General features: G+C 37.9%; 1 protein-coding gene across 2 annotated transcripts; it reads right to left on the bottom strand.

Annotated features, from left to right (window-relative positions):
* Window positions 1–433: 433 nt before the first annotated feature.
* Window positions 434–11,300, bottom strand: zbtb32 (zinc finger and BTB domain containing 32). 2 transcript variants are annotated; one of them, XM_086078376.1, is made up of 5 exons: window positions 11,251–11,300; window positions 7,095–7,988; window positions 4,505–4,593; window positions 1,839–1,994; window positions 434–1,036 (listed from the first exon to the last, which is right to left on the bottom strand). In XM_086078376.1, the coding sequence occupies exons 2-5, from the start codon at window positions 7,964–7,966 to the stop codon at window positions 798–800; spliced, it is 1,356 nt and encodes a 451-aa protein (XP_085934502.1). In that variant the 5' UTR covers window positions 7,967–7,988; window positions 11,251–11,300; the 3' UTR covers window positions 434–797. The 2 variants fall into 2 exon arrangements, with proteins under 2 accessions (XP_085934502.1, XP_085934503.1); XM_086078377.1 differs by lacking the exon at window positions 11,251–11,300 and adding an exon at window positions 10,862–11,010.
* Window positions 11,301–12,492: the final 1,192 nt, after the last annotated feature.

Below are 12,492 nucleotides of genomic sequence, written 5' to 3'. Positions count from 1 at the left end.
TGAAAGTATAGCTAGCTGTTTTTAAAATGAAAGCAGTACAACTAAAAAATAATCACAAAAACAGTGTTAATTAAGTGTAAATTAAAATAAAGAAAAATCTACCTCAGTACAGTAACTATTTGTACTTGACATTACTTCCCAACACTGTACTCTGTTTAGAATTTTCATGACTTCCTGTCCATTTAATTAACATGACATCAATTTCACCACTCCCCTTTGTGACTCAGATCAGTATTTCACTTTTTCTTAGTATAGGTTTTGGAGCTCATTTTCTATTATTTGAGTGCATTTTAATGTTTGGAATATCAACCAGCGTGTCAAGCCAAAGTATCCTACTCTGAAAAATGCAGAAGAATGAAGATGAAGACAAACAAACAGTGCAGTACGATACACCATTGATCAAATGTGATGGAATGGAATGAAGTTTGTCATCTTTGTCTTTACTGGACACTTTATTGACAATTATTCAAAGAATGCCACCTTTGCAATCTTTTGTTTAATGCTGATGTTTTGCCACAATAATATGTAATACTGTATACTGTTTTTAAAACAATGATTTTGTTATTGAAACTCAACAGTCACTGATGACCTTTGTTGTCTCAAATGGGCTAACAATTTTATCTTATGTTAACAATTTAGTATAACCTGGGGGTGGTCTAACTTTTGTGCTCAAGGGCCACATCTTTTTATTTTATTATTTACCATAGATCAAGTCCTCTAAATTGGAGCGTATTGCAAGAAGAAGATGGCAAGTAAATGCATCGTTACACGACATGAATCAGTTCTCGTGGAAGATGTCAGTGTTGAGTAATGTGTGACGTGTACAGGTAGGTGCTGCTGATGCTCCAGTCTGGGGGGAAGTCGTGCACCGGGTGGCTCTTGACGTGCCTCTGCATGGCCACCAGACTGCTGCAGAACTCCAAGCACAGATTGCACCGATAAGGGGAAGCCCCGCCGTGAGTCCGCAGGTGCTTGATTATGGCTGAGAAGTCCCGGGAGCGCTGACCACACAGACGACACTCAAAGGGTTTCTCACCTTTGGCACGAGAGGAGGCCATAAAGAGGTGTGTTACTTTTACATTCAATCAATGACGTTTATCAGGTCAACCAAGATATTTTATTTTATTGATTACATTTTATTCATCCATCCTGCTATCCATTTTCTATATTACTTATCCTGACTAGGGTCACGGGTGAGCCGCCGCCTATCCTAGCTGACTTTTGGGCAAGGTACAGGTTGCCAGCTATATTAATAAGTCCATTACAAATTACCAGGGGTGGGAATCTTTGAATGTCTCACGATTCGATTCCGATTTTTGGGTCTGCGATTGGATTCAGAATAAATTTTCGATTAAGAACGATTTTTGATTCAAAATGATTTGATTGACAATGTTTTTTGCTTCAATCAAGTCTGACTCGCTAATGCTAATTAGCGCGCTACTCGCGGCACTTTTATCACTCAAAAGAACGGCTCGGCGCTGGAAAAAAAGCTTTTATTGCAATAACTTGATCATGACATTTTCCTTCTACTCTCTAATGTGGCTACAACTTAACAGTGTATTAGACCGCGTGGAACCACACTGCCCCTAAGTGGCCAAATCGGGTACACAAACAAAGGCAAGACAGTATAAAATAATTTAAATAAAATCTATTTTGGGACATTTAAAATCGATTCTGAATCGTACTAAATGAGAATCGCGATTCTTATGAGCATCGATTTTTGTTCACACCCCTACAATTTACCATTAACCGCGGTGTTAATCAATATACTCTTACCATTCTGCCCTTTTCACATTAATTAGTATTATTCAATGACACAAGTAAGATATTAATCTTACCTGTGTGAATTCGGTGATGCGTATCCAGTTGATGTTTGAGACTAAACCTCTTCGGACAGAGTTGGCACTGGTAGGGTCTCTCTCCTCTCAAGTCTTGTCCATTAGATTGCGATTCAAAGTCGGTCACAAAGAGCCGACAACGTGCACAGGCATCACCTGTTCAACAGCCATGCGCAAGAAAATAAAACCATCATTCTTTAATTTCAAAATGGTGCTTGCATTCATACATGTCAATACCAGTGTGCTAAAATCCATTCCGTTTTTTTTTTACTATGTAGTAAAACATGCCATAGTTGAATCAGCTGTGCGAGGATTTGAGTCAGCAACATGTCTTTGTATTGAGTTGAATTTCCTGCCATTGAGCGTAGAAGTGATGGAGGTGATACAATGTGGTTGAGTTAGCAACATACCACACACACTCCCCCAAAGAACATATAGGACAAGTTCATATAGTAGCTATATATGAGTAAACTGACATAATGGTGGCGTAACAGAGGCAATATGGAGCATAGAGCCCTTTAAAAAAAATAAAATAAAGATGGCGTAGCCTTGATTTGACCTCGGGTTTGCTCGTCACCTAATCCTGAATGTCAAGAACATGCACAAGGCTTGCTTACAAAGACATATTTTTCATTTTTCACCTCAGCAAACCTTAATTCGATTAAGTACGCATTCTAATGACACTTTCAAAAATACTGCTTATAGTGTTCATCTTTGTTTTATTTATTTATTTTAATAATAATATAATAGCCTGCGGTCTTCATGAGGGGAAGCAGTATAAAAAATGGATGCACTAATGTCAGACGTAATTACAAAACACCTGTTGGACAAGACAAAAGGTACTAATCAATATGACACATTTTATTACATTACAGAGAAGTCCACTTTCCAGTGCTTGATCATACAGCTAGGCTTATTCTCAGTGCATTAGCTAATAATCCCACGGGAACTGAATTTCGACAGACACACATTAAATTACAAGTGTGTGTTGGACTTATTTTGGGGGGTCAAAACTAGGATCACCATACTACAAGTGCCAAAATGCATGTTCCTCTGCTCCCCTTGTTGTTGATTTGAAACAATCAGTACCGTGTACCAGTTGCAATCTGGACACATGTAAGCAAATTGACTAGAAGTTATTAACTCGGGGAAATCTTTTCTACTCAAACTTTGACTTTTAAAACAGACAGATGGTCGGGTTGTTTGTAGATGAGTTACAAAATAAAATTAAATGTGGATGTAAAAACTGCCTGTCATTCATTCGCATTTTTTAAATTCATTATTTATAATTAACTTAACTAAAAATGATTAAATGTTTTAAATGTACTATAAAGTATTTTTTTTTTTAATTTTACTAATATTTTATATGTAAACTGTATCACTTAACCAATTATTTAATTAGATCAATTAATAAAAAATGGAATAGCTACATTTTAGCGTTTTAAATGGTGTGTAATGTCTTAATGACTTATTTTGTTATCCCAGATTTTATTAACTGAGGGTGTCCACCTAAAAAACAGTGCATTGTTACAAAGTCTTTATTCTGAATCACACTTAGACACGGACGCAGACTGTCTAAATAATTAGGTTGGAAATAAGAACATTTTGTATGCTTGTGTGTGTGGGGCCCACCCGTCCATGTGCGGCCATCTTGCTGGGCCCCACAAGTTTAGACTTCTTTTTGAGGGTCAAGACTTGGTTTTAGAGTTTAGGTTTGAATTGGGTTATGGTTGAGGTTAGGATAAGGAATAGGGGTAGGCAATCATTTTTGATGCTTGGGGTTAGGGGGAGGGGCTAGGAAATGCATTATATCAATGAGATAGCCTCACTAAGATAGTAAAACAAACGTGTGTGTATGTGTGTGTGTGTGTGTGTGAGCGAGCGAGCGACAGTTAATTAAATGGAGGTTAAAAAGTCATATTCATTAAAAAAAAAAAAAGTTTCAAACTCACTTTGCCCAAAGGATTTCTTTAATAAGCATTCTTGTTTCCTTTAGTGCACTAATTGCAAGGTAAAGTATGTTTAAAATTCTCCTTGCAGCACTTGACTTCACCAGTGCTTCAAAATAAATTACTTTTTTTTCCTTCTTCACAAAACTAGGGCACGGAAATATAAAGTCAAGATAGGGTTCATTGAGGGGGACTTTTAGTGTCGCAATGCATTAATCTTATCTATCCACGTACTGTATCGACATTTGTGTCTTTCCACACTAGCGCAGGAGGACCGCTTAGAAGTTATCTCTTGAGAGGCAAAAAGAGCACGATGTTCCATTTAGCTGAGATGTGAGATAAAAACAAGCTCTGCAAATACACGCGTAGTACAAGTACACACACGGACTATAGCTACAATAATACATGTGCGATGCAGTTTTTTTTTTGTTTTTTTTGCACTCACCACACTTGTGTGCAGGACATACTGTACTGCAGCATAGCTGTATCTAGTAAACCACATGCTGCACCATGCTCGCTAAACCGCAACTCTCTTCGTTACTTTCCACTGCGTAGCTTCATGTTGGTGTTGCCTCATTTTTTTTTTTTTTAAGCGTATCTTTCGCATTGGTGTGACAAACTGGACGACACTTTTCACCACTGAGGTGTGCTGTTGTGTATTTATTGTGCATTGTAGCAATTATATCGGGTGTAATGTGTGATATGGCATACGGTTACCTGGCGGCGAGGAGGCTGGATCACGACGTAGACATGAGCTGCAGTGCTTGCATTCTTCTACCGTGTCGGCTTTGTGCATGTCTGGGGAACTCATAGAAAAAATTACTATTACTATTATTACCAAATTGAGCATGTTATTGTTTGAAATGAACTGTTTAAATTGAAACTATGAGGCAGTGAATCTGTAAGAAGTAAAATATGTACCATTTCTACTATTACAATGGACTATATGCCACGGAGGAGGCGGGACTTCCGACTTCTGGGTTTTCACCCATCGACTTTGTTTCCGTTTCTGGTTTGCGACGTGTGGGCCGCGTCCCAGTACTTGCGCGTTCCCGTCGAAGGGTGCGAGGCTGCGAGTGTGTAGCGTCTGTCTCAGTGTCCGAAGCATTTCAGATAGCCGAGACGCTCTCCTGCCGAAACGGCGTTGTTGTGTAAAACCCGGAAGTCGGAAGTCCGTCGTATCTACGCCATTACTAATATGGCTACTACTACTAATACCACAACTTCTACTAGTAGTCTGACAATCATTTTTAGCATTTACTCCATATTCTATTAGAGTTTACTAGCAGGATATACAACAAATAGGGCACACTAGCAGAAAAACATATCAAAAGTCTACCCCCCCGGTTCAAATGCCAGGTTTTTGAGAGATACAAGAAAATGAGATCAAGATAAATAATTTTCTTTTTTTCCCATTATTAAAACTCATGTTAAATGGGTGTCACCACACACTTGCCACCATTTCAATTTGCTCTATTTAACCCCAAATAAAGTTCAGCTGTTTTTGTAGGCTTTCTGACCATTTTTTTTTTATTTTTACTTTCTAGTAGAAGCTAACACAATTGCTATATGGAACTGTTCATAATTCTCTTCGCCTTGACTAAAACACTAGTTTTAGCTGAAGAAAGTAGCCCCAACGCATAATGCTGCCACCAAGTGTTCTCTTGGTGGTAAGTTTTAAATTATGTATATATTATAAATCACATTAATAGTGAGGGATTATTTTTAAATGATTTGCCTTGGTCCTATTCTTTATCATTACAAAAATCTGACATTTAAACAGGGGTGTGTAGACTTTTTATTTCCACTGTCCCTATAGTGAGGCAAATATGTGCTACAAGTGACATTAATTTCTACCAATTAACTCATTCACTGCCATTGACGTCTGTAAATGTAAACATTTTTTTTAAACTATTTCTATTAGTTTAACATTTTTTTCCCACTTTTGTTAACAAGAGTATTAAAACCTAGACAGTTTTAAATAATAATAAAACACATTTTTTAAAGAAAAGAAAAGATTATTAAAAATTAGGAGCGTCAGGCGATTACTTTTTTAAAATTGTAATTAATCGCATGACTTCAATAGTTAACTCATGATTAATCAATTAATTTTCAAATCTGTTCTAAATGTACAATACATTTTTTTCCTAGGTTTTCATAACAAAAGTGGGAAAACATTTTAAACTAATTGAAATTGTTCAAATGAATTTTTGACGTCTGTAGCCGTCAATGGCAGTGAATGAGTTAACTTCTAGTGCTTAGTACCACGCAGATGTCAACTTGTGCACAGGTTTGTACCACTGCGCCGAATACATACATACTACTACTACTGTGATGACTCCAAATTCTCCTGCTAATAATAATATTCGAGTGCAACTTCCCATCCATTTTTGATTGCGCTTATCCTCATTAGAGTTGCAGGTGAACCCGTCCCAGTTGACACAGAAACAATTAAAATTTCACATTATTCATTTGAAAAAGACAGAATGAAAAGCGGCATCTCTTGTAGCTCATTAGGTTGTGCAGGTGTGCCTAATATAGTGGCCTTTGAGTGTACAACAGGATAACTACTGTGAAGACGTTCTGGCTCCAAGGTGGTTTTGAACGTCGTGTTGCAGTGAAGTGGAAGGAAGAGGATCATTCAATGAAACACAGCATAGGTGCGTTTTTCCACAAAGTTCAAAAACAGTTTCACGGTGTACACAAATTGTCACTTTTTGCTTCGCAGCAGGGTTTCGGTGGGTGGAAAATCTTGATTTGTGCATAGGTGGGGAGAAATGGAGGGGACTCCCCTACACACACAATTAGGTTATACAGTGTGGAACGATGGGCTGTGCACATTGATTCAAAACAATTAATTACCAATAAGAGTGTTCAGCCGGTTCAGAGACATGGTAAACAATTCATAAATTATTATAATTTTTTTAATCTACATTATTGCATTTTGTAGGTCTTTAGTTTGTTGTTTTTACTCCATCAAACACCTGAGCCAGCACGTGTCGATGAGTCAGGTACCGTAACACTCTGAAGGGAGCAATCAAGTTAATTAGGGGAAATTATGTATCGCTAGCACAACTGGAGAAAAAAATACTGATGATTAATAACGTTAACTCATTCACTGCCATTGACGGCTATATACGTCAAAAATTCATTCATTCAGAATCGAATTAAGTTAATCCAAGTTCATTAAATTTATAATATTAAGTTTGACTTGAAGGTATTCAATTAAGTTGGCCAACAATTCTCTTTTTAGAGCCTACAACAACTACTACTAAGAATAAGAATAAGAATAATCGTGCTGCCTTACCTGGTCTCACTGGTTTTGTCTGCCTTCTGTCTGGCCTTTTTTCTTGTCACCTGCAAGCCCGGCTTGATGTTACCCCACATCTGAGTGGCGGCAGAGTAAAGTCGTTGTCCATATTGTGGATGCAAGCTCGCTACCACACAGCGCTGAGTGGGGGACTGGAAATGGGTTCCTTGCAGAGGGAAGATGTGGTGCGTAGGGAAGGCGATGGCATTGGCCGCTGGGGGCTGGGAGTAGTTCTCGGCTATGCGTCTCAGGCTGCTTACAGAGCTCCACGTGTGGTTCGGGAAGGTCCAAGGAGAGGGGGACAAGCTGGAGACTGAGCTGGTGATGACGCTGTCTCTACTGAAAGTCGTCAATCTGGATTTTTTTCTCGGCTCTTCTGAGGCTGTCATGTTTTTGCTCAAAGGAGTATTTCGGAGTTTCTCCTCTTCATTGCTCTTTTTCTTGACCTGCTCTTCCTCATCACAAGTTCTTTCATGTTTCCGACCCGCCTGTCCTGCCCTGTTGACCAGTGCGTCCAAGTGGCGCTGGCACTGCTCCTTCAGCGTTTGCATTTCCAAAAACTGAGCAGCCAGGAGCAGTTGCTGCAGGTCTTCTTCTGACACCTCCAGACTCTGCATGTAGGCAAAGTCCAGGACCTGCTGGAAGGTTCTTGGTGACAGATCATCCAGTGTACAGTGGACCTCTTGGTCTGTCTCCGCTTGGCTGAGTTTCTCTTCGAGCCGTTTGCTAGCACAGGCCAGCACCAGCCGATGAGCCCTAAAAGTCTGGTTCTTCACCGAGATGCGGGCATCACACATCGACCCCGAGCGGCGTAAAGCATTGGCCCGATGCAGGAAATAGAAGTATTGAGTGTTGTCGAGTCGAATCATTGCTGAAGAGAGTTGTAATATTCTGAACACAAAAGAACAGAGGAGAAAAAAAATGTTGAGATTGCTAGGCTGCTGCCTATGAGGAAGCAGAAAATACAATTTAACTCTCACACGCACACACACCAAAAACCCCTCTCAATCAACCACAGAAATCTCTCACATACTCACCAAACACACACATTTTTGGGTGATTGTGAGAGTTTTTTTGTTTGTGTGTGTTTGAGAGGTAAATATTATTATTACTATACTAATATATTATTATACCACTACAAGTTTACATGTAGTATTTCCCAAAATGAAGACAATCAGTCAAATAAAGATGTAGTAGAATAACAAAGAGGGTAGCAGTCATTTAAAAATCCTGAAAAGGTCAATGCTGGTAAAAAAAACATATTTTCGTGGAACGTTGTGAAGTCTGATATTGTCAAGAGGGCACACATTTTTCTGATAAAAAATATTGTGACTACATACCAGCAAAACTACATTACTTTTCTTACTGTTTGCCGTAATTACTAGTCTTATTTTCATCCCAACACCAATGTTAAAAATCATGCAATGCAAACAATTTAAGAGGTGTTTTCTTCAATTTTAAAAATAATTATCTTATTATGTAATTAGCTAGAGTTATGGGATGAAATAACTTTTTTTTTTTATTTTATATTCGAAGAAAAACTGAATTTTACAAGAAAATAGATGGATGGATAGTCCCAATTTTACTAGAATAAAGTAAAAGGAGAAAGTAAGCATTCATATATTTGTTACACAATTTACTGTAACTCACAATATTTTAAGAAAAGTCATAATTCTATTAGTATAATATTAATTGTAATATACATAATTAAAAATGTTTTACATTTATTGTAATGTTTACAATAGCATATCATTCATTCAGATGCACTCCTTCATAGTGAGGGTTATTACCAGTAACATTTAATTGGTGGTAAATTATTTATGTTCCCAAATACGGTCCTTTGCCGGATATCCATTCAAATGTAAGCTAAACACAGAAAATTGCATAGTGTTACAACAGGTTTGATATGTCTCACTGTCTCATTGGTCTCATTGTAGTCATATCTGATCTCTCACATTTGGGTGTTGGCGATCGGGCTTGTGTCTTGTGAGAGAGTTCAGATTCACTGCTCACATACAGCACAAACGGACGCTTACAATGTTTGAAACCGCGAGTAAACATAACTGACATTGCTACAACGTTTGGAGAGCACATATAACAAATTCAAGTTAGAACTGGAATCCATTGTTGATCATCCAATGTTAGCGCATAAAATAAAGGCAATATAATGTGCTGCATGGCTGGCTGTGAGCCAATTGAACTTTTATGATGCGGCGCGTGAAGGGCCACACCCCATAAGCACCCCCCTTTCAACTGATGCAAAGTAAATGTGAAACAAAATGACATTTAATTGCCTCCTTGCTGGTATTTCTTGAGAAGTGTGCGTCAGTTTTGAAAAATCTCTCATTCGCTTTATCTGTCTGTACTTGATTTACCTTTACGTCATTTCTACATATACTGTAACTGTCCTGATGTTCCGCATTTTTGCATATTGTTCCATTTGTGAGATCACACGATACCAATGTTGTGTTAAGTGCTAAGCCCGAATGCCGAATGCCGAATGCCGGTGTGTCGTGTTTGATTTAAACCTGCACCGTGTTGTCATTCAAATTGAAAATGTGTTGTCTGAGCTCATGTTAAAATTCATATCTTAACAACATATAGGGTATGACGTGTGAATGGCTGTTGGCAAACAGTTCGTTATTACCACAACAATTATATGCATGCGGTAAAATTACAATTATTTATCAAAGAAGTCAAATACACCAAGTTAATATTCATTTTATGTCGAGTGCACTTATGGAAAATTTGTACAGCTTGCTCACTGCGATCTCTATCGTATCTAATTAACTATTTGTCAAAGTCTTTGGATTACACTCTATTTTGCCTTGCGTTGTTTGTTATTCGATTACAGTATATAATACGACTGTTCAAAAGTTTGGGGTCACCTAGACAAGTTTGTTGTCCATCAAAGTATGGTTCACCGTTGTGGATATACTATTTAAAAGTTTAAGGGTCACATAGACAATTAGACATATCCTGTAAAAAAACAACAACAAAAAAAAGCATACTTGTTAATTTATTATTATTATTATTATTAATTATTATTTTACTATTATTATGTTAGGTTTTATTTCTAATTTTATGATATCAACATTGCTTTTCTTTCATAAATAAGACAATTTTGAAGTGATCCCAAACCTTTGACTAATATACTGTATACACAGGGAAAAAAATAAAAATAATAAAGAGACTAGTGCCGATTGCAGAATAATCATTTTCTCTGATTTTGCTGTTGGTAGGCAAATGTTTGAATAAAATATGTTTTTTATTCTATAAACTACTGAAAAGAAAACTCTCAAATACCAACATCATAATCCAACCATCCATTCTCTGAATCGCTCACCCTCACTAAGGTCGCGGGTAATATCGTCATTCATTTGCAAAAAATTTAAAATAATCACATCATGAAAAACAATTTTTCTTTGGTGTCTCATTTTTTCCAGAGCTGTCTATATATGTATAGACTGTAAACCTACTTATCTGCATCAGACAGTCAAACATACGAAAGAAAAGCAAGCTCGTAAAAATTATTCCAACATTAACTTTTTTTTTCTTTTTCTTTTCTCGATTTTCATCTCATCACATCGAGTGACTACAGCTTTTTCAATTGCTTTAAATCAATGTAAGCATTAGCACCTAATTCCGTTTTCTTCCCCTCTACCAGAAATGTAGGTTGTATCTGCCGCAGGAAACAACTTATAACCACAACTGTATATTCTTCTGCGATTCTGCCGACATTGCTCTCTCTATATGACACTTACTGTATTTAAAGTCTTTTGCATGTGTTGTACAAAGTATGCCGGCTCTGCCAGCACTGTGTTAAATTTACTACTGCACAATTAAAAAATTGATGATCCTCACTTTTTGTATTAGGCATTTGCTTTGCATCATACTGAGAGTTGCTTCTAATATGTGTGCCCTCTTTAAAAAAAGACAGTGGCCTCGGCTCTTGTATTAGATCACATTCGAGTTGACAGTTGTACATTGTGAGCATCCATCCTTTGGCTGGACATGAACATGAACTTCAGCCTCCGTGCTTTAAGAATAAGAGGAGCTAGAGATCATCTGCAGAAAATTCAAAAATGTTGATTGAAAGCTGATCAGTGTGTTCAAATGTGTGTACTTGAAAAGGGTTGATGAGATGACTTACTTGGTATAATAGTGAGTATTCTCCCAGGTGGATGATGGGCTTCATGTCTTACATGATGCAAGTGATGACTTGTCATTGGGGATGTACATTTAGTGAGGGGAGTTTCCTCTCGTGCTTGGAGTCCCTCCCCTTCATCTGTCTCGCATTGGTGCATTTATTGCTACCTCGTTTTGGCATTTAATCTCTTATTTGTGTGAAAACTGACCTGAAAGTCAATATTTTGGTAATCTTATTTATCTATGTGAGAATATTAGAAACTCATTTCCTCATCATGCATCATGGCAAACTACAGTCACAATAATACATTTATTGTATATCATTGTGTGGCTGTACTTAAACTTTTTGTCATTTATGTTAAAACTGTCAGTATGACCTGACAGTTGTAAAAAATGAAAATAATCTTTGAGGAAAAAAGAAAAAAGAAACACCCTCTTTGGCCCCATCTTGTACCTTTATTTCCATTTTTAGACACCACCGCGCCCAGTCAGTCAGGGCTAGAAGGCGTGGCTGATCAGGTGTCAATCATTCTCGCAGTCACACTCACAATGGGAACACCCCCGCAGGCTCATGATGTGACGTGTTCCCAGTAAATGTTGGGCTTGAAGAGCTTTAAACTATGTTGAAAAATCCACCTTCACTTGGCAACAAAAGTTAAAAAGGAATTTGACATCGAATTTGATCTTGATACAAAACAAAGCTGAACATAAAATTTTAATTAAAAACAAACTTCAAACCAGTAACATTGGCGGCTCCATAAATCCTGCGTGGCGTGTAACTGCGCGGAGGCATGTTAGACCCGATGTTGGTAGTTTTGCAAAAAAAAGTGCAGGCTGAGGGCTGCGCCACCGTGGCACTGGTCACATCTGACGGCCAATCAAACTGACTCCTTCTATTCCCTTTAATTATAGTCACGCACTAGAGTGTCAACATGGAGGCACATCTGCGCCGTTAAGTGGGCACTTGGAACCCCCTCGCCCCCACAGCGCAGATGCGCTGTCTACGATAGAGCCCTTCATGTTAGAATAACACTCGTAGCATCGGCTTATTTACAGTTGCACGTCTTGTGCACGTCAGTGAAGAGCGGGGCTTTGGTCAGACATTCGAGAGGGAGAGCAATTAGTGATGTGAGGCTACATTTAAAAGTGTTAACTTCTTAGTTAATGTTTCATGCAAATCTCTTATCATACATATACTGTGAGCCTCATTGTACAATTAAACAAATAAATACATGACCTGAAATTA

Source organism: Leptonotus elevatus, chromosome 6, assembly GCF_054856555.1.
Source record: "Leptonotus elevatus isolate MCC_2025b chromosome 6, RoL_Lele_1.0, whole genome shotgun sequence".
NCBI lineage: Eukaryota > Metazoa > Chordata > Actinopteri > Syngnathiformes > Syngnathidae > Leptonotus > Leptonotus elevatus.
The sequence above is the reverse complement of the archived record's forward strand: the minus strand, read 5'-3'. Positions and strand labels throughout refer to the sequence as shown.

Bases quoted from the DNA above. Each gene is read 5' to 3' on its own strand.
- zbtb32 (XM_086078376.1), bottom strand. From the start codon at position 7,966: ATGATTCGACTCGACAACACTCAATACTTCTATTTCCTGCATCGGGCC. The intron at 4,594-7,094 runs GTAAGGCAGCAC...TTTTTCTATGAG, and splicing joins GACAAAACCAGTGAGACCAG to TTCCCCAGACATGCACAAAG. The intron at 1,995-4,504 runs GTAACCGTATGC...GCTGTTGAACAG, and splicing joins TCCAGCCTCCTCGCCGCCAG to GTGATGCCTGTGCACGTTGT.